Source organism: Primulina eburnea, chromosome 18, assembly GCF_022965805.1.
Source record: "Primulina eburnea isolate SZY01 chromosome 18, ASM2296580v1, whole genome shotgun sequence".
NCBI classification, from domain to species: domain Eukaryota; kingdom Viridiplantae; phylum Streptophyta; class Magnoliopsida; order Lamiales; family Gesneriaceae; genus Primulina; species Primulina eburnea.
Window position 1 is genome coordinate 24,357,513 of NC_133118.1, and position 19,068 is coordinate 24,376,580.

General features: G+C 37.5%; 1 protein-coding gene across 1 annotated transcript; it reads right to left on the reverse strand.

Moving 5' to 3' along the window:
- Positions 1 to 339: 339 nt before the first annotated feature.
- Positions 340 to 804, reverse strand: LOC140819186 (uncharacterized). The gene has a single exon (XM_073179194.1). The coding sequence runs from the start codon at positions 802 to 804 to the stop codon at positions 340 to 342; it is 465 nt and encodes a 154-aa protein (XP_073035295.1).
- Between the last annotated feature and the right edge of the window lie 18,264 nt (positions 805 to 19,068).

Consider the following 19,068-nt stretch of genomic DNA (forward strand, 5'->3'; position numbering starts at 1 on the left):
GGGGCACTGTCTTTGTACTGCGGGTGCACTCCTGCTTCGAATTTTCTTGTATTTTGAATGCACCTCAAGCATGGGTGCAGTGCACATGAGACTGCAGGGGCACTTCTGTTTCGTCAAAATATTTTCTTCTCAAATTTTCAGTCCTGAAAAGAAACAATTGGGATTCATTAAATTTGGGAAGATAAAATCACACATTATATAAAAAATACAAAACCACAAATAACATGATACAAAAATAAAATCAACTCCGAAATAAAAATGCAAAAGAAACAAAAATTTGGGTTGCCTCCCAATAAGCGCTTTGTTTAACGTCTTCAGCCTGACTACCATCAGTTTAAATCAAGTTGATCCGCCCAAAGGAATGTTGTCAAGGTGCCTTACTTCATTTCCATAGTATGGCTTAACTCTTTGCCCGTTCACCTTGAAAGTCCTCCCATCACTGCATTTTAGCTCAATTGCCCCATGAGTATACACCGTCTCCACCGAAAATGGGCCTGACCAACGTGATTTCAACTTACCAGGAAACAACTTTAGACGGGAATTGAACAAAAGTACTTGTTGTCCTGGTTTTAGTTCCTTTCGTACAATGAGCTTATCGTGCCACTTCTTGGTCTGTTCTTTATAAATCTTGGCATTTTCATAGGCATCATTGCGGAACTCCTCCATTTCATTCAACTGAAGTTTTCTTTCATCGCCAGCGGCTTTCAAATCAAAATTCAACTTCTTAACTGCCCAGAATGCTCGATGCTCCAATTCCAGTTGCAAGTGACAGACTTTACCAAAAACCAATCTATAGGGAGACATCCCTATAGGCGTCTTAAACGCTGTCCTATAAGCCCACAATGCATCATCCAGTTTTATAGCCCAATCCTTCCTGTTTGTATTGACAGTCTTTTCTAAGATTTGTTTGATTTCCCGGTTGGATATTTCAGCTTGTCCGTTCGACTGAGGATGATATGCCAATGCCACTCTGTGCTTCACATTGTATTTAGCCATCAGTGAATTAAAAATTCTATTGCAAAAATGCGTACCTTCATCACTTATGATGGCTCTCGGTGTTCCAAACCTGGTGAAAATGTTCTTGTGCACAAATTTAACTACAACACGAGCATCGTTAGTACTGGTGGCGATTGCTTCCACCCATTTCGAAACATAATCCACAGCTAATAATATATAAGATTGACCAAAAGAAGGGGGAAAAGGTCCCATGAAATCTATGCCCCAGACATCAAAAAGTTCTACTTCCAAAATATTTGTCAGTGGCAATTCGTGACGCCTAGAAATATTTCCTAACCTTTGGCACCTATCACATGATTTCACTAAGGTATAGCTATCTTTAAACAAAGTAGGCCAGAAAAAACCTGATTGCAAAACCTTAGCTGCTGTTCGTGTTGCTCCAAAATGTCCACCATAAGGTGATGAATGACATTGTTCCAGAATTTTGTGTGCAACTTCTCCATCAACACATCTCCTAATCACTTGATCAGCACATCTCTTATACACACAAGGATCATCCCAGAAGAAAAATTTGATATCATGAAAGAATTTCTTTTTCTGGTGATGGTTCAGATCTGGAGGAAAAGTACCACAAGACAAAAAATTAGCTATATCGGCAAACCAAGGGAGTTTAGAATTTACCTCAACTAGATGTTCGTCTGGGAACGACTCATTAATTACTCCACCATCAGTTCTTTCTTCCAGCTCTAGTCGTGACAAATGATCTGCCACCTGGTTCTCACTACCCTTCTTGTCTTTGATTTCAAAATCAAATTCTTGAAGTAGTAGTATCCATCGAATCAATCTGGGCTTGGCATCCTTTTTGGCAAATAAATAGCGAAGAGCTGCATGATCAGTAAAAACGGTTACCTTGGTGCCAATGAGATATGTTCTGAACTTGTCAAATGCAAACACAACTGCTAGCATCTCTTTCTCAGCAGTTGTATAGTTCTGTTGGGCTGCATTAAGTGTACGACTTGCATAGTAGATAGCCTTGAACATCTTATCTCGCCTTTGTCCCAATGCTGCTCCCACAGCATAGTCGCTAGCATCACACATGAGCTAAAATGGTTCCTTCCAATCTGGTACTATCATAATGGGAGCAGAAATCAGTGCTTTCTTGATCCTGTTAAATGCCTGCAAACAATTATCGTCAAAAATAAATGTCGAATCCTTCTCCAACAAATTACATAAAGGTCTAGTAATTTTAGAGAAATCTTTAATATAACGACGATAAAACCCAGCATGTCCCAAGAAGCTTCTGATCCCTTTCACATTCTTCGGCGGTGGAAGATTTTCAATTGCCTCAACTTTGGCCCTGTCAACTTCTATTCCTTTAGCCGAAATTTTGTGGCCAAGCACAATACCTTCTGGAACCATGAAGTGACATTTTTCCCAATTCAGAACTAGATTCTTAGCCTGACATCTCTGCAAAACAAGCATTAAATTTTGCAAACAGTTATCAAAAGATGAACCGAACACAGAGATATCATCCATAAAAACCTCCATTATTTCCTCAACCATGTCAGAAAATATGGCCATCATACACCTCTGAAACGTAGCAGGTGCATTGCACAGTCCAAATGGCATTCTCCTGAAAGCAAATGTACCGTAAGGGCAAGTGAAGGTAGTCTTCTCCTGATCTTCCGGTGCTATGACAATCTGATTGTAACCTGAATAACCATCTAGAAAGCAATAATAATGATAACCACCAACTCTATCAAGCATTTGGTCAATAAATGGAAGTGGGAAGTGATCTTTCCTAGTAGCATCATTCAATTTCCTGTAGTCTATACATACTCGCCAACCAGTCACTGGACGAGTTGAAATCAATTCATTGTTCTCATTTCTCACTACAGTTATTCCTCCCTTCTTAGGCACTACTTGTACTGGTGAAACCCATGAGCTATCAGATATAGCATAAATAACACCAGCATTTAACAATTTTAATACCTCAGCTCTCACAACCTCTTTCATTGCGGGATTAAGCATTCTCTAATGATCAACATTGGGCGAATACGATTCCTGCATCAAGATTTTATGCATAAAAACTGTAGGGCTAATCCCCTTTATATCAGCAATTGTCCATCCTAAAGCAGATTTAAATTCCCTCAACACAATCAACAATTTCTCTTTTTCAGTACAAGTAAGTAAAGAAGAGATGATTACCGGATATGTTGAATTTTCACCTAAAAATGCATAACAAAGGTGACTTGGAAGTTCCTTCAATTCAGGGGATACTTTTGGTACCTCTATACTTGATGCACATCAATCTTTTCTTTAGGCACTGTATCAAGAGCAAGTAACTCCTCTTGCACGTCCCAATCATCTTCATCCAGTATAGACGCGGATTCCAACAAGCATCTCTCCAAGGAATCTTTCGTCAATCTACCTGCACCAACATGAGATACACATGAATCAATTACGTCAATACTATTACAAGTACTTACCTAATTTGGTTCTTTGATTGTGTTGTAGATGTTGAACATGACTTCTTCTCCACCTACTCTCAATGTAAGCTCACCCTTGTGCACATCAATCAAAGCTTTTCCGGTGGCCAAGAATGGCCTTCCAAAGATAAGTGGAGTGTCCTGATCTTCTTCCATATCTAGAATGACAAAATCAGCAGGAAATATAAATTTGTCTACCTTTACCAGAACATCTTCCACTATACCCCGTGGATATGTAAGTGATCTGTCCGCCAGCTGCAAGGTAATAGTGCTAGGCTTCACCTCGCCAAGCTCTAAAGTCCTGTAAATAGAAAAAGGCATTAAATTAATACTGGCACCTAAATCACATAAAGCTTTATTTATTCTAGAACCACCAATAACACAAGGAATAGTAAAACTCCCTGAATCTTTGAGTTTCTGTGGTAGTTTCTTTTGGAGTATGGCGCTACACTCCTCGGTCAACTTAACTGTCTCAAACTCATGCAACTTCCTTTTCTTTGACATCACATCTTTGATGAACTTTGCATAGTTTGGCATTTGCTCCAAAGCATCGGCAAATGGGATGTTGATATGAATCTTCTTGAAGATCTCCAAAAATTTGGCAAATTGCTCATCCAATTTCTTCTTTTTAAACCTCTGTGGATATGGAAGTATTGGCTGAAATACCGGAGGTTGTTCAACTTCAACTTTGGATCCCTCAATTTCAACTTCTTCAACAGTCACCTCTTTTTCATCCTTTTCATTGGAATTTTTACCATCAAGTTCTTTTCCACTTCTCAAAGTCACAGCTTTGCATTGCTCCTTTGGATTCACTTCAGTGTTACTTGGGAACTGACCTTTATTTTGATCTTTCAATGCATTAGCCAATTGACCAATCTGTGTCTCCAATGACTTCATTGTGGCTCCCATATTTCCCATGTGAGTTTCCATGCCATCAAGACGAGATTCAGTCCTAGCCATTCTTTTACTTGATTCAACAACAAATGTCCCAACTAAATCCTCAAGTGAAGGTTTTCCTTCCCCCTTTGATGTATTAAACCCCGGTGGAGGATTCAACACATTCTTATTATTTGCATATGAAAAATTTTCATGATTTCTCAAACCAGGATGATAAGTGTTAGGGGGAGGGTTACCTCGATATCCTCCATAACCACCAAAATTCCTATTGTTAATATAATGTGCCTCATCTGGAATATGTGGTTCTTCAGTAACAACAGATGCATTTTCAACCTCTGATGTACTAGCTTTATTCATTGCTGCAATTTGAGTTGTCAAAGCTGAAACTTGAGCGGTGAGTGATGTAATAGGATCTATGGCATAAATTCCAGCTTGCTTCTTTACTCTTGACCTTTCAGACGGCCACTGATAACTGTTAATGGTCATCTGTTCAAGCAAATCATATCCTTGATCGGGTGATTTGGCAAAATATCGTGCCACCAGCTGCTGCATCAACAGTGCCTCTTGTTTGTCCATTCAAACCATTGTAAAATAATTCAATCTGTACCCAATCTTCAAAACCATGGTTTGGACATCTCCTCAACAATTCCTTATACCGTTCCCATGCCTCATATAGTTGCTCAAAATCAGTCTGCCTAAAAGTACTTATCTCGATTTTCAACAGTGCAGACTTTGCAGGTGGGAAATATTTTGCAAGAAACTTGGTTGCTAAATCCTGCCAGGTAGTGATACTCCCCAAAGGAAGCGATTGGAGCCATCATCTTGCTTGGTCCCTAAGAGAAAAAGGAAACAAACGCAATCGAATTATATCATCAGAAACACCATTTATTTTTACCGTATCAGTAATTTCAAGGAATGTTCTGAGATGTAAATGAGGATCTGCAGTGGCGGCTCCCCCAAACTGATTCTGTTGAACCATGTTTATCAATGCGGGCTTGAGCTCAAAGTTATTTGCATTAATAGTTCCTCGTGCTATGCCCGAATAATGAGCCTTCAGTACCGGCCTAAAATGATCTCGGATGGGTATTGCAGGGGGTGGATTTTCATTATCTCTGTTTTCAGCCATTGCTCGAATCTCTTCTCTTCTTGCCTTTCTTAATCTTCTTGCGGTTCTTTCGATTTCAGGATCTAAGATAAGTAAGTCAGGATTTTGAGATCTTCGCATGCACTGTCAAACAAAGACAATAAACAAATCAATGTTCAATGTAATACAATAAAAACAGCTCTAAATTAAAATCTAGACTAATTGGTAACAATACTAATATAAATTCAAATTTGACACTCCCCGGCAACGGCGCCAAAAACTTGTTGCGTGTTTTCTTGATTGCTCGCAAGTGCACGACGTCAAGTTATAGTAAAATGTAATTTTGAGTACAATTGTCGATCCCACGAGGAATGTAATTCTAAATTTATATTAATGCTTGTAATTAAAATAGTCTCGATTTTATTTAGAATAATCAATTAACAGATTTGTTCGTATCAATAAAATTGAAAATAAATTTAATTATAGTACCAAACAGAGTTGAACAATGGAATAAAAGATCTAGAGGTCCGACTTCACGCAACTATCCACCATGTACTATTTTGTGTATCTATATTATAATTGTCCTTCTTATTCATTAACCAAGAATTCTATAATTATCTACTCCTCTCCCGAGTGCTAAATAGATACTAATTATCTAACAAAAGATTGTAACATCCCTGTCAACAATCTAAAATTAAATAACACAATAAGCACTAAATTCTTTTTATAGCTTCAATAGCAAGATATGTCCTCCCGAACTATATAAATACTACCGATGTATTTTTCCCTTTCTTGATTATAAATTTCCTTTTCCAAGTGATAATTTATAACATACAAATCATTCAAGATATGGCCAATAAAATGAAAGCATTAAGATTGGAAAAACACAAATGAACAATAAAGACAACTTATATAGCATAAATCATGAATCTCAACACATGGTTTCTAGTTTTGTTCCATCATCCCTCTAGAATTAAAATTTAGTTCATAATAATAAAAATAACACAACAATACATGAATCTTAAACAAGACATATCAACTAAAAGTAAAAATAAAGAAGGAAAGAACTTAGAACAAGAGTTTTGGAGTTTATGAAGTTTTTGTCCAAAGATGTGCAAGAACTTGTTGAAGATGATGATCTTGATCTTCAATCTTTTTCTTCGTAGCCTCCACCCTTTTTCTTGATCCTCTCCATACCCTAGATGATGAAAAGAGATCCTTTTATAGTCTAGACATGATTCCCCACGTAGCACACCATTTTCCTCTACTTTTATTCAAAGTCTACAAAGTTTCATAATTTCCGGAATAATGTTGGTGCATGACCGCGGGTGCGGTGGTAGTAGGACCGCGGGTGCGGTGTCTGTTCGTCAAAATTCATCCTGTTCATCTGGTGAGACCGCGGGTGCGGTGCTAGCATGACCGCACCCGACCGCGGGTGCGGTCATGCTTCGTCAAGCTTTGTCCTTTGCACCTTCTAATTCATCACTATACTACTCCAAACTCTCATTTCTAAGCTTCCAAACTACAATAACAAAAACAACAACAAATCAAATAAAACCTGCTCAAGATTCACAAAATTCCAAGTTAAAAACAAGTAATAAAAGTACAATAAATTGCACTTATCACTAGGCGCTTTACATTAAGCGCCGCGGCGCTGAAGAGGCCGAGAGTTTAGCGCCGCGGCGTCACTTACTTAGAGCCGCGGCGCTAGTTCGTCTTATATGGAAAAAAAAAAAGAGGACCGAAACTCATTTTTCAGAAACCTAAGAAGGAAGCGCCGCAGCCCTCACTACCCTCTCCCATCGAAAAATCGCCCAACACCACAAACTAGCCTTCTAAACACTGCAAGACACCATACGATTCACTCCCAAGGTATTCCATCTTCAATATCTCCCTCCTAGCATCTCTTTGGCTCAACAATCTCCAAGGCAATTCTTCAACGAGCCGAAACCCAGACGGATTGAAGCATATTTTGAAGCAACACATCATCAGGTAACAGCTTTTGGGATAGGAATTCTTTATTTTAATTCCTGAAATTTGAAAGGATTGAGTTTTGAGTTACGTACACAACGTGTTCGATGCATTGTCACAATGAGGCTGTTATGGATATTGTTGGATTGGGAATATTGCATGTTTGAAGGAATTGTTGATTGATTGATCTTGTTGATATTGTGGGTGTTGAATTGTTGAAAAATTGTTGAGCGACGTTGATCTTGAATTCAATTATGCCGCCGAAAAAGAAAAATAAGCGGGGTGAGTCTGGCGAGGGCGAGTCGTCTAATGTCACTTTTGATAGATGACGATTTTGGGATGCAAAGGCGGCCGAGAATTATATGAAGTTGTTAGAGAAAAGCATGCAGAGAGAGAGGGGTATGGACCAGTGCCACCCAGATATTATTACGTTGGTTTGTGCTCGAGAAATGAATTGGGGGGAATTTGTTAAGCCCCCGGCTGATGCTGTGATGTCCTTTGTGAGGGAATTTTATGCAAATCTGACGGTTAAGCATGAGGAGTTTCACTTGAGGATTCGAGGGCTGATGGTTGCCTTCGACAGCACGACGATCAATTCGCTGTATGGGATGCCAGATTATGAGACAGACGGGTACACATTGTTTATGAGAGACCCGTATCCTTACGACACTGTCATCAACACACTTTGTGCACCGGGTACAGTTTGGAAACTCAACAATCAACGAGCCCCGGTCACATTCCCAGCGACGTCACTGAAAAGGGAGGCCTACAACTGGTATCATTTCGTGGCCTCGTGGCTGATGCCATCTGGGCACGTGCCGGATGTGACGAAGAAGAAGGCGGCATTGGTCTTTTGCATCCTCACCGGCAGGACTGTGGACGCATGCCGAGTTATTATGACATCTATTCTACAGGCTGCTAGGGGTACATCCACTGTCAGCAGGCCCCACTCATCGACTATCACCGACCTCTGCCATGTAGCGGGTGTTACTTGGGATGACAGTGAGACGTTACTATATATAAAACGTGATATATCACTGCCTGGAGCCCTCCCTAGGGATAGGAGAAGACAAATGGTTATTCATGGTTCAGGTGAGGCCTCAGGCAGTGGTGCACCGACACAGCTTGCACCCCAGCAGCCACATGCACAGACCAGCGACCCCCGTATAGATGAAATAGATCGTAAGCTGGAGAGATTGTTGAGGATGATGCGTGAGCACCAGGCGTACGTTTATGATTATCATCGCGTGTTTTCGCTGCATTACCCCCCTACCAACCCATCTGGTGAGCCATACCCACCACAGCCTACATTCGGACATGAACCTGATGATGAGGAGGAGGAGCCTGAGCTGTCAGGCGAGGACGGCGAGTCCTGAAGCTTGCTGTGTGAGGTACGGAGTCCCCCGTTTTTTCATTCTTTATTACTGTACATTGGGGACAATGCACGTACTTAATTTTGGGGGGGTCTTCTACTTTGTCAATAACTGTCATTTACTGCCCGTTTACTCTGCTTTATTTTTGGCTTTCAGTTCTCAGTTCGTATTTTTAGGTGTGTCATCAGCTATTCCCTGCACTTCAACTTTAAAAAAAAAAAAAACTCATTTATTTATTCCATGTTAGAATTGTTAGGATTAGTCATGGATCAGCTATCGTGAGGCCGATGATGAAAATAAAATTGTGAGTCTGAAGTATGAATGTATTCGTGAGTACTTGGGAGTCACATTTTTTATGCACTGTCATGTTTGTTGATATTGTCGTTGCTAAGAGACAATTTGCGTGCTTGTGATGCTAATTAAACGAGAGAAGTCTGATTTTTAGTAACCCTCGCATGACATTGATTGACGCTTTTGCGAACACAGAGATGATCTAGGCAATTTTTCTCAATATCCTTAGGCATGTCTTCTTTATTCATTATCATTTGTTAGCCCATTAAGCCTCGAGTAGATTGAGATGCTTGACTTTTCTTTGTGCACCTAACTCATATATCATTTCGATTGAAAATTGCATGTGATCGGTTTGTATGAGATGACTAATGGATTGACGGGAATCTAGAACTTGTTTGAACACTTTTCGAGGCGAAATACGGATAATATGTGACATAGGAATGATTTAGGTGATCTTTGGAACCGTTTAAGCCTTCGAGCCTACCAAATGAACATGATATATCCCTAGTGTCCCATTTTGAGCCTACTAAAAATCAAGTGGCGTGTGTCAATGTCAATGACACACAATTAGCCCCCACTTGTATCTATTCTACATCCCACAACAACTACCAAATGAAGCTTATACACTTATTGTCCTACCTAAATTTTGAGAGAAATAAGTTCATTGGTGTTGGAATGATTCAAACACTCCTTGAAAAGAAAAAGAGAAAAAAATGAATGTACAGAAAGGAGTTCAAAAAGAAGAAAAACAACGAAAAGAATGAATCAAAATTGGTGAAAAAGAAAGCATTTGGGAAATGAAGGATATGAATGAAAAGAAAACAATAAGTGGGTGGTGAGTAGAAAGAAGATGAAAATGAGTGAAATTGATGAACTTCAAATATCTCTCTCAAATTTTGATTTCCATACCTTTATTGTAGCCATGAGCCATAGCCTAACGTTACAAGCCTACAAGACCTATTAACCTTGTCACATTTATCCAATATACTAGTGGAGAAAAGTTGTTCAAGTCAAGCTTATGGGTACCTGATAAACATGGTTAACGAGTATAAACTTTAATCATTTGCATGCAAGCATCTCATTGTGTGACTTCATCTTTGGTATACTTGTTCTGAACATCTTTTTAGCCAAACAATCACCAATAAAGCCCTTTATTATCTTTGTAAGCAAATGTGTATTTTAATGAAGTGTAAGTTGCACCGAACTGAGGACTTCTTAAGTTTATGAGGCGATTTGGCATTGTGAATCTATTTGCGCATTCGATGAGGTAAATAAACATTGACATACCACACACGCACGTGACTCTCGAGTAAATACGATCACATGAAAATAAATAGATCTGAGGCAACTTCCACTCTTTGCATATCCATGACTATAGTTGTCAGTGTTTATTTCTTGCTTGAGTCTGCATTCCTATTTTTACTTTTGCTTTGCTCGGGACTAGCAAAAGTTCAAGTTTGGGGGGGTTTGATAAGTGCAAGAATTAATCCATTTGATTTATGCTGGTTTCGAGCATATTTATGCTTGGTTTTTGTTGTTTTTGTGTAGCGCAGGAAATATACAAATATGAGATGGTTTAGAGCAATCAGAGACGTTTTTGGGCGTAAAACAGCCAAAGATTCAGAGCCGCAGTGCCACAACAAGCACTGCAGCGCCACAATATGCGAAAGTGAAGCGCCGCAACGCTACAAGATTAGCGCCGCCGCGCCAGCGTACCGAGAGACAAGCGCCTAGGCGCTGCCCAAGCAGCGCCGCGGCGCCTCACTGCCGAAGAACAAGCGCCTAAGCGCTAAGGACAAGAGCCGCGGTGCTAATACTCACGAACGACGAGCGCCTAGGCGCCACTTACTCAGCGCCGCGGCGCTAATGGCGGCGAAACAAGACTAAATGGGCTTCGACTTACGGCCCGGACGGGAGAATAAAAAGAAAGACAAGGGTTCAGAAATGGGGTGGGGAAATATTTTACACGCAGTCGACATATCACTCGAGAAGGGGAGAAAAAAGCGAGTGTCGACGACGGAGCGCGAAGAACAGAGATAGAAGACGTTGAATTCGGACACGGAGACACACTTCCATCTCTGACCAACACGTTTCTAATTCGGTTTCTTACTTTTACGTTACAAACAGGTTTTGTAGTGATTTACATTCGAGTATGAAGTAATTTTATTTTCTAGAGATTGACGTAGTCGTGGTCGAACCTATGCATTGACATTTGAATTTTCATTGATTTAATTCATCGTGTTTATTTGTGATTTCTTGTCTTTAATGCTTTTGGATTACTGGCCATAATTCGACTGTTCTAATAATTGAGATCTAACACTCGAAAGAGGTGATCGAAATTAGGAAAGGGGAAATCGCATCGTCAGATGTTTATAGCGTGGAAAAGACGTATAACTTTGGCGAATCCATAAGAGAACTTTGGTTGCATTTATTACGTGTTACATGAATTTGAATAGACATATTAAAATCGGTAATAGATAATACAGTTCTATTCATCACTCGACAGAGGGAATAGAAAATATTGTGAGTTCTTGGTTAATAAATATGGTGTGATTTAATTTAAATGTTAGTCAATGTTAATTTAGCATAGGGGAGACGCGACGAAATCATATCTCTAGACTGCTCTACTCTGTGAATTTTCTACTGTGTGTTAGAATTATCGGATTTGTTATTTTATTCGAGTTTATTATAAATCAACTATTTGATTTGCCTAAATAAAGTTGAGCTATGTCAATTATGGTAATAAATATAAAATTTTAAATAATTACTCCTCGTGGGATCGATATCTGTATTCTAACCAGTACTAAAACTTGACAACGTACACTTGCGGTAGTGAAAACACGCAACACATTTCATGAACTTTAAAAGTGTAATGTAAATGTGTCGTGTAAAATCGTGACGTGTCAAAATAGCTCATTGTTAATCATCATTCATCATTTATCATATCTTTTGGTGAATTCATTTCATTAGAGGTGACTATCGTACATCATCATCATTTACGATGGATCCATCATACATAGAACTGCGGTACCTGGCGGTTGTCGGACATCAGTGACAGGATTACCCATCCACTGTGCCTAGGCCTCATCATCAGCATTTACATATACATCTTAAGCATTTACATATTCTTCGATAGCCACAACTAATTCTCATAAATCAAAACATCATTTTCACCACTTATAAAAAACATGTACATGTGCAATTTCTTTAGAACCAAACATGCAACGTACATTATTATAAAATATTAAAAATCGTGATAATGATGCATAAAAATTTTAAATTATGATAAAATGTGCTCAAGGCGCTGCCATGACCCAAAACCTCACCCCCTGGAAACCCAAAATGACCATTTTACCCCTGGACATCTAAAATTTGACCTGAAACTTACCAAACTTCTTAAAATATCCCAAAAATTATTTTTAAGCATTCCTAGACTTCAACTAAAGCCCAATACAAAATTTAATCGACTTGTTTTAAAACTTGTACCGGGGTCCTGTTTTAACTCGAATCGCCTCGAAACCTGGCCAAATTTTTCCCAACTTTTTACCATGCTTTAACAACATCTAAAAGGTCCTAAAACCCCAAAATCCAGACCCCTAAACTTGTGAATACCAGCTCCAAAAGTTGGTGGAAAAATTCAGCTATTTCCCTTATCAAACCCTCAATGCATCACCCGACCACTAGCACCCCTCGGCTCGTACCAACCACGAACCAAGACATCTAGGACCTAGACCAGACCATACTGGCCCCAAATAACCAAGGCTTGCAGCCCCACACACGTCCAAACCCTCATACAAACGGTGAACACCCCACGCACCTAGCTGCGGCCGAACACAAGATCAACTATTCGAGCCACTTCTCACCCTACTCCCTTCGATCTGCTACCAAACCAGCAATTCACGGCTCTCTCCTGGACCTATCACGGACCCAAGTGGGTCAGTTCCTTGGCCAAGTTCGAACCATGCATTGCCGCACCAAAAATCCTCTCGATCTACTCACCATACAAACGCACACGCTGAAGCCTACAACCCCTTCGTCCAGCCGGGCTTTTACATGGTCTGCAACTTCCATCCTTCATACAACTCGATACCTACAAACCCTTATCAACCAAAACAGCAGGCCGCTTGCACATATCACAAAAAAGCATGAGAGTTGAAACAAAAAAGATGCACGTTTTACTCCAAAACCGAAAAAGCTTCAAGCTAAGCTTTGGATCGAGAAATCCTTAGACAAATGCACACATAACAGCATACATATAACGTGTAAGATGCAGAAATAATAGTACGGCACGTTCATTGATGATTTCGACGCAAGAACATCGAAGAACGAGTGTCGGGGAGCGCAAGAGGAATTTTTCTTTGCAAGAAAGGTGATTGCCGAAGCTTGGCTGCTGAAAGGGGTGCTGAAACCGAGAGATTTTACTGAATGGCGGGGGTTTCATCTGATGGGGGAAATGGTTTTAGGTTTAGTGGAGTTTAGATAATAATTAAATATTTAATTATTAGATAATAGGTCCTAAATTGTCGTTTAAAAGTTTAAAAAGAGGTTTAAGCCCAATAAGCTTAAACGTAGGCCCATTAATTCCAAAACCACTCCCGAAAAATATTCCGTTTTGATAAGTTTTTGAAAATATTACCCGAACCCTCAAAAAGTCCTCTGATTTGATAAATTTGCGTACCGCTAAAAATATGCTTCGGTGGGTAAAAATACCCAACAAAACCCGTTTCCTGAAAAATACATTTAAAACATCTTATATTAATTAATTAAAATTAATCATGTAATAAAAATAATTTTTCTGATAATTCCCCGGTCTTCGTTCCTCGTTCGAGCGCGAAATGCATCTAGAAACTCTAATGCATGCAAATTTAAAATTTCATGATATAAATTCTATCATGCAATAATTATGCATAAAATACGTAAAAGTAATTAAACACATAATATAAATAAAATCCTAGATTTCATGCATTCAAGTTACATGAGCTAAATTCCTGGATCTTACAGAAGTCTTCTAGGAAAACTTGCATTTCTCGATCGACAATGGCATCAGAATTTATAGTATTTGACAAAGTTGGAGAAGAAGCCGAGTGGCTTCAAAATTTTATAGAAGAAATCCCTTGTTGGAATAAGCTAATGTCCTCTGTAATAATTCATTGTGATAGTCAATCAACAATTGGAAGGACACGAAACAATATATATAACGGTAAGTCTCGACACATCCGTCGTAGACATAATACCATATTGCAGTTGATCTTTAATGTCATTATCTCCATTGACTATGTAATATCAAAGGAGAATCTTGCAGATCCATTTACAATAGATATACCGAGATATCAAATAAATTGTCTATCAAGAGGAATGGGATTAAAATCCCAAAATTAAATCTTATAATGGATATCCAACCTAGTTGACTGGAAATTCCATGATCTAGGTTTAAAAAAAAACAACTAAATTACGAGATTGGTAGAAACACCTTGAAGATATCTCATACCTATTCCTATGATAAGAGGTGTTTCCCACAAAAGTGTATGAGGCTAGGTTTTACCTTTAATGATTCCTAAGATATATTATTACGTATTTTAGAGTATAGTGAGACACTTCTTAGGATATAACTTACGTAAGTTCGAAGTGTGGTCGCTTCAAAGATGGAAAGCACTCGCGAAACCAAGTAGTGTTCATGGTCGAAATGGACACAACAGTGAGAACCTAATGAAATTTTAGAAATGTTGTTGTGTGAATATAATTGTCCTGATTTACACAAAACGACGAATAGTTCAAGGCATCACGTTCACTAATTGCCAAGTAAATTCAATTATATCTTAATAAGGAATGTTCAAAGCCAAAAGCTACATATCTTGATACAATAATTTATCACAAGAACGCTATTTGTTGAGTTAGCTGTCACATACATTAATTTTCATTCATGTGAGAGATTGTTAGGAAAATGAGTTTTGTACATATTTAAAATCGATAAAATCATTCGAACGTGCTAAATGACGAGCAAAATTTTTTCTCGATTACCAATTAAAGTGAATGAGAAACTAATTGAGTTTGAACTTTATGGAGTGAAAAGATTGAAGGCAAAGGATTATATATATAATATTTTTAAAAAAAAAATTGAATTGTCGTGTGATTTGTGGCACCTCAGTTGAAGAGGCGCTAATTTAGTGACTTGGCCAGTGATTAATTTTAGTGAAATGATGCATTATTTCATGTAGATGCTTGTCTTTTAATTCAGGATTTTTCATCTTTTATAAATATGACTCTATTCATTTACATATAACACACAATTTTATATTCCTCTCATTTATCTCTATGTTTAATTCTATATGATAATTCTTAAGCATATCGCTTAAAATTCAAATTTTCAAGATATAAAATTTTGAGTTTGGATTTTCTAAATTATATGCTTATATTCAATCTTTGGAATTAAATTCGAGATTTTTCTTCTAGTTTTGAGTTTTTAAGCATTTGCGCTTAAATTCAAGTTTTGCAATATTTAAATTCTTGAAATTAAATTTTTAAGTTTAACTCTTAGAAATCGAAATTAGAAAATTTTGTTTAACTTCGTGATAGCGTTCTAAACATTTTAAAGTTTTTGTGTAATATCCCAACCTTTTTATCATTCTATTGTCAATGATATATTCTTTGGTTTGATGTTTTGGAGATATGGTTATTGGATATTCATGATTTATTATTTTATGGTATGGTAATGGGTATTCATATGGTTTGATGGTTGAGATTTGTAGAATGGTTATTGTTTATGATTAAGTTCATTGGAATGGTTAAAGAATGATTATTGTTTTTGGTGTTATGTTTTATAGTTGGTGATGGTTATGGAGGGGGATGAGTTCTTGTTGTGATAGTTTATATAGATATTTTGATCATGTATTTGGATGTTTAGTTGCATTGGTATGGCATGACATTGGATAAGGAAGGATTCAGGGTGGATTGGTGATGATGTTGTAGTGCAGGAGTAGCGCCGCAGCGTTGCAGCTCTGATGGTTGCCTTGGGCACAGGCTGCAGCGCCGTGGCGCCTGGGATTCGTAGCCCAACTGATACCAACACTTTAAGAATCTAGGTACTTATGCCTAGAGGTTCTAGGTTCAAGTGTTGGCGGAGGCGAAAGAAGGCACTTTCCAAGTGTGAGATATTCTATGAGTGACGGTGCATGGACATGAGCCGAGGCACATGCTGGACCATCCTAACGACCCATGACCAGTAGTGATGTGTGGGTATGGGCTGAGACCTATGGTGGTTCAGCCTAATGGCCCATGATCGTTACATTGTGTGACTTTAAAATTTGTAGTGCTATTATTTTGAAGTCGTACTCCGTGCAAAATGCTTAGAGACGAGGAATAATCCATGTTACTCCTAGAAATATATCTTAAAACTGCATTTAAAAGTGGACATTTATCTTCGCATGTAGAGTGCATTTGAAAAAAAAAATGTGTGCGTGTGTCTATATATATATATATATATATATATATATATATATCAAAGCATAATGAAAAACAAACGAAAAGTTTGAAAATTGAGTGTGGTCAAGTGAACCCTTGATTAGGCTCTCCCACAAATGTCAATAATTTGAAGATATTTTGTGAGTTGGGTGGTTGGTCAAGGACTCGTTGTTCAATACAATGTCGCGTTGTCTTGTTCAATATTTAATGTTTCAATAATTTTGCCTACTTCGATTGTATTAGACAAATTTACCTCCCAAGTAAATTAAGATATGTGAGACGTATATTTATACATTTTGTGATCTATGATTATATAATAATATATGAGAAGATATTTTGTGAAAAGGTCTCACGAATCTTTATTTGTGAGACGAGTCAACCCTACTGATATTCACAATAAAAATTAATATTTTTTAATAAATAACTCAAATAAGATATTTGTCTCATCTCACAAAATACGATCCGTGATATTTTCTCGTAGAAATTTTTGCTATAATTGATAGAGAATATTTTGAAGTCAACACCCGACGACAAATGGGGTTTCATCTAAAATATGGCATATTATTTATCCCAAAATATAATATTTTTTTCTCAGTTAGTGAAAAATTTGTTAATCTTTGAGGCCATACAACAAATACAGTCCTCAATAAAGATTTTATTCAAGATTTTTTAACATTAAATAACTTCTGTCTTGAGCATTTATATTATATAAATGTTTGGACCAAATCGGAACAACTCTGCACAAAAAATTAATAGCATGGGATCCCACTTAGCTGAAATGATAAGTAATTAACACCACCATAAATATATTTTCTCCATCTTTAAAAGATAATATTCAAATGACAAATAAAACATAATTGCTTTAAGTAAAAAAAGCCCCTAAACAATTTAGGAAAGAGTGTGTCTCATGTGAGACCGTCTCACGGATCATAATCTGTGAGACGGGTCAACCCTACCCATATTCACAATAAAAAGTAATACTTTTAGCATAAAAATAATACTTTTTTATGTTGACCCAAATAAGAGATCTGTCTCACAAATACGATCCGTGAGACTGTCTCACACAAGTTTTTGCCTTTAGGAAAAACCCATTGACAACATGGAAAGATTCCATAATGATATTTTGTAGGTCACAATATCTCTCCATAATCAAATTATAACTCTCTATATTAAGGGTAACATAATTGGATCACACTCTTGATAATGAGATAAAATTATCTCTCAACAATCAAATTACGAGCGAAAGTGTGTAAAATCAAATTTGTACAAAAAAAAAATTTCAACACAAAAATTCAATATGAAAATTTCGTTTATTAAAATCTTATGATAACTTTAATATAAAATCTCATGAGTTAATACAAAATCACGTGATATAATAAAAACAATCCAACGATATAATTGACGTAAAATATCGTTATATGATATATCAGTTGTAGGTTTAGAATTACTCATCAAATTATAACTCTCTATATTTTCATTTTTCAGGATGATTATTTTGTGTATTGAAAGATCGAGTTAAAAAAATGTAACACGTTGTCTAAGTGAATTCACAACCCTTTCCATTTGACAAAAAATAGAGGGATCACCCTAATCACAAATCCAATTAATATCATTAACTCAAAAATGCAAGATTCATGTTTGACTTCAAGTGAAAATTTTTGAATCGATGATGATCATTGGATCTATCATGAAGATAATGTCATCGACCTATAAAAAAAAATACTATCTACTCACATTTAATGATGGGCGGTTCATTGCCATCCATCCACACCCCCAAACGAAAGACTAGGGATGGCACCGTCCCCGAATTACATCCTCAGCCCCGTACTCGTCCAGATCCTTTTTTTCTCGGGTTCGTGTAATCCCCAAATCCGAAACTTCGGGGATCAACTTCTCATCCTCATCCTTGTCTCCATCCCCGTTTCAAAAATATTAATATGCCAAAACGATGACGGATTCAGAGATTTTCTTAAACCAAAACTTATTATTATCTATTAATGTTAATATTTTAAAAAATAATATTATTATTATATTATTGATATTAATAATACTATTATTTTAGTATTGATATTATTTTCGGGGAGGGTTCGGGGATGAGGATATTAATCTCATACCCGCCCCAAACTACATCGGAGATTTAAAAAAAAATCTCCGAACCAAAACCATAACCGGAACAATTGGGGATCCCTATCCCCGTTTCAGGTTTTTCCAGTAGGGCTCCAAACCTGTGGGAAAAGTTGTCATCCCTACGAAAGACGGTCATGCATGCTTTATATAAACCAAATTACACATAAAATTCAATATGCCACTCTATTTAAAATACAAATTTCACTCGATCAAAAATACTCAAATTACCAAATACATATCTACTACAAGCACTTTTCAATTTTATTTTTCTGACCAGCCTAAATTTATCGAGACAAATTCGACGAGTACGTAGAAATTATACCTCGATAGACTTGTCGTGCAGTCACGCTTATCATCGTGTTATTATAGCACTTGGAAATTATTAATCTTTTTTCCTATGAAAATTCTTTAAGATGGCACA

Coding starts and splice junctions, on each gene's coding strand:
- LOC140819186 (XM_073179194.1), bottom strand. CDS start 804: ATGTCTCCCTATAGATTGGTTTTTGGTAAAGTCTGTCACTTGCAACTG.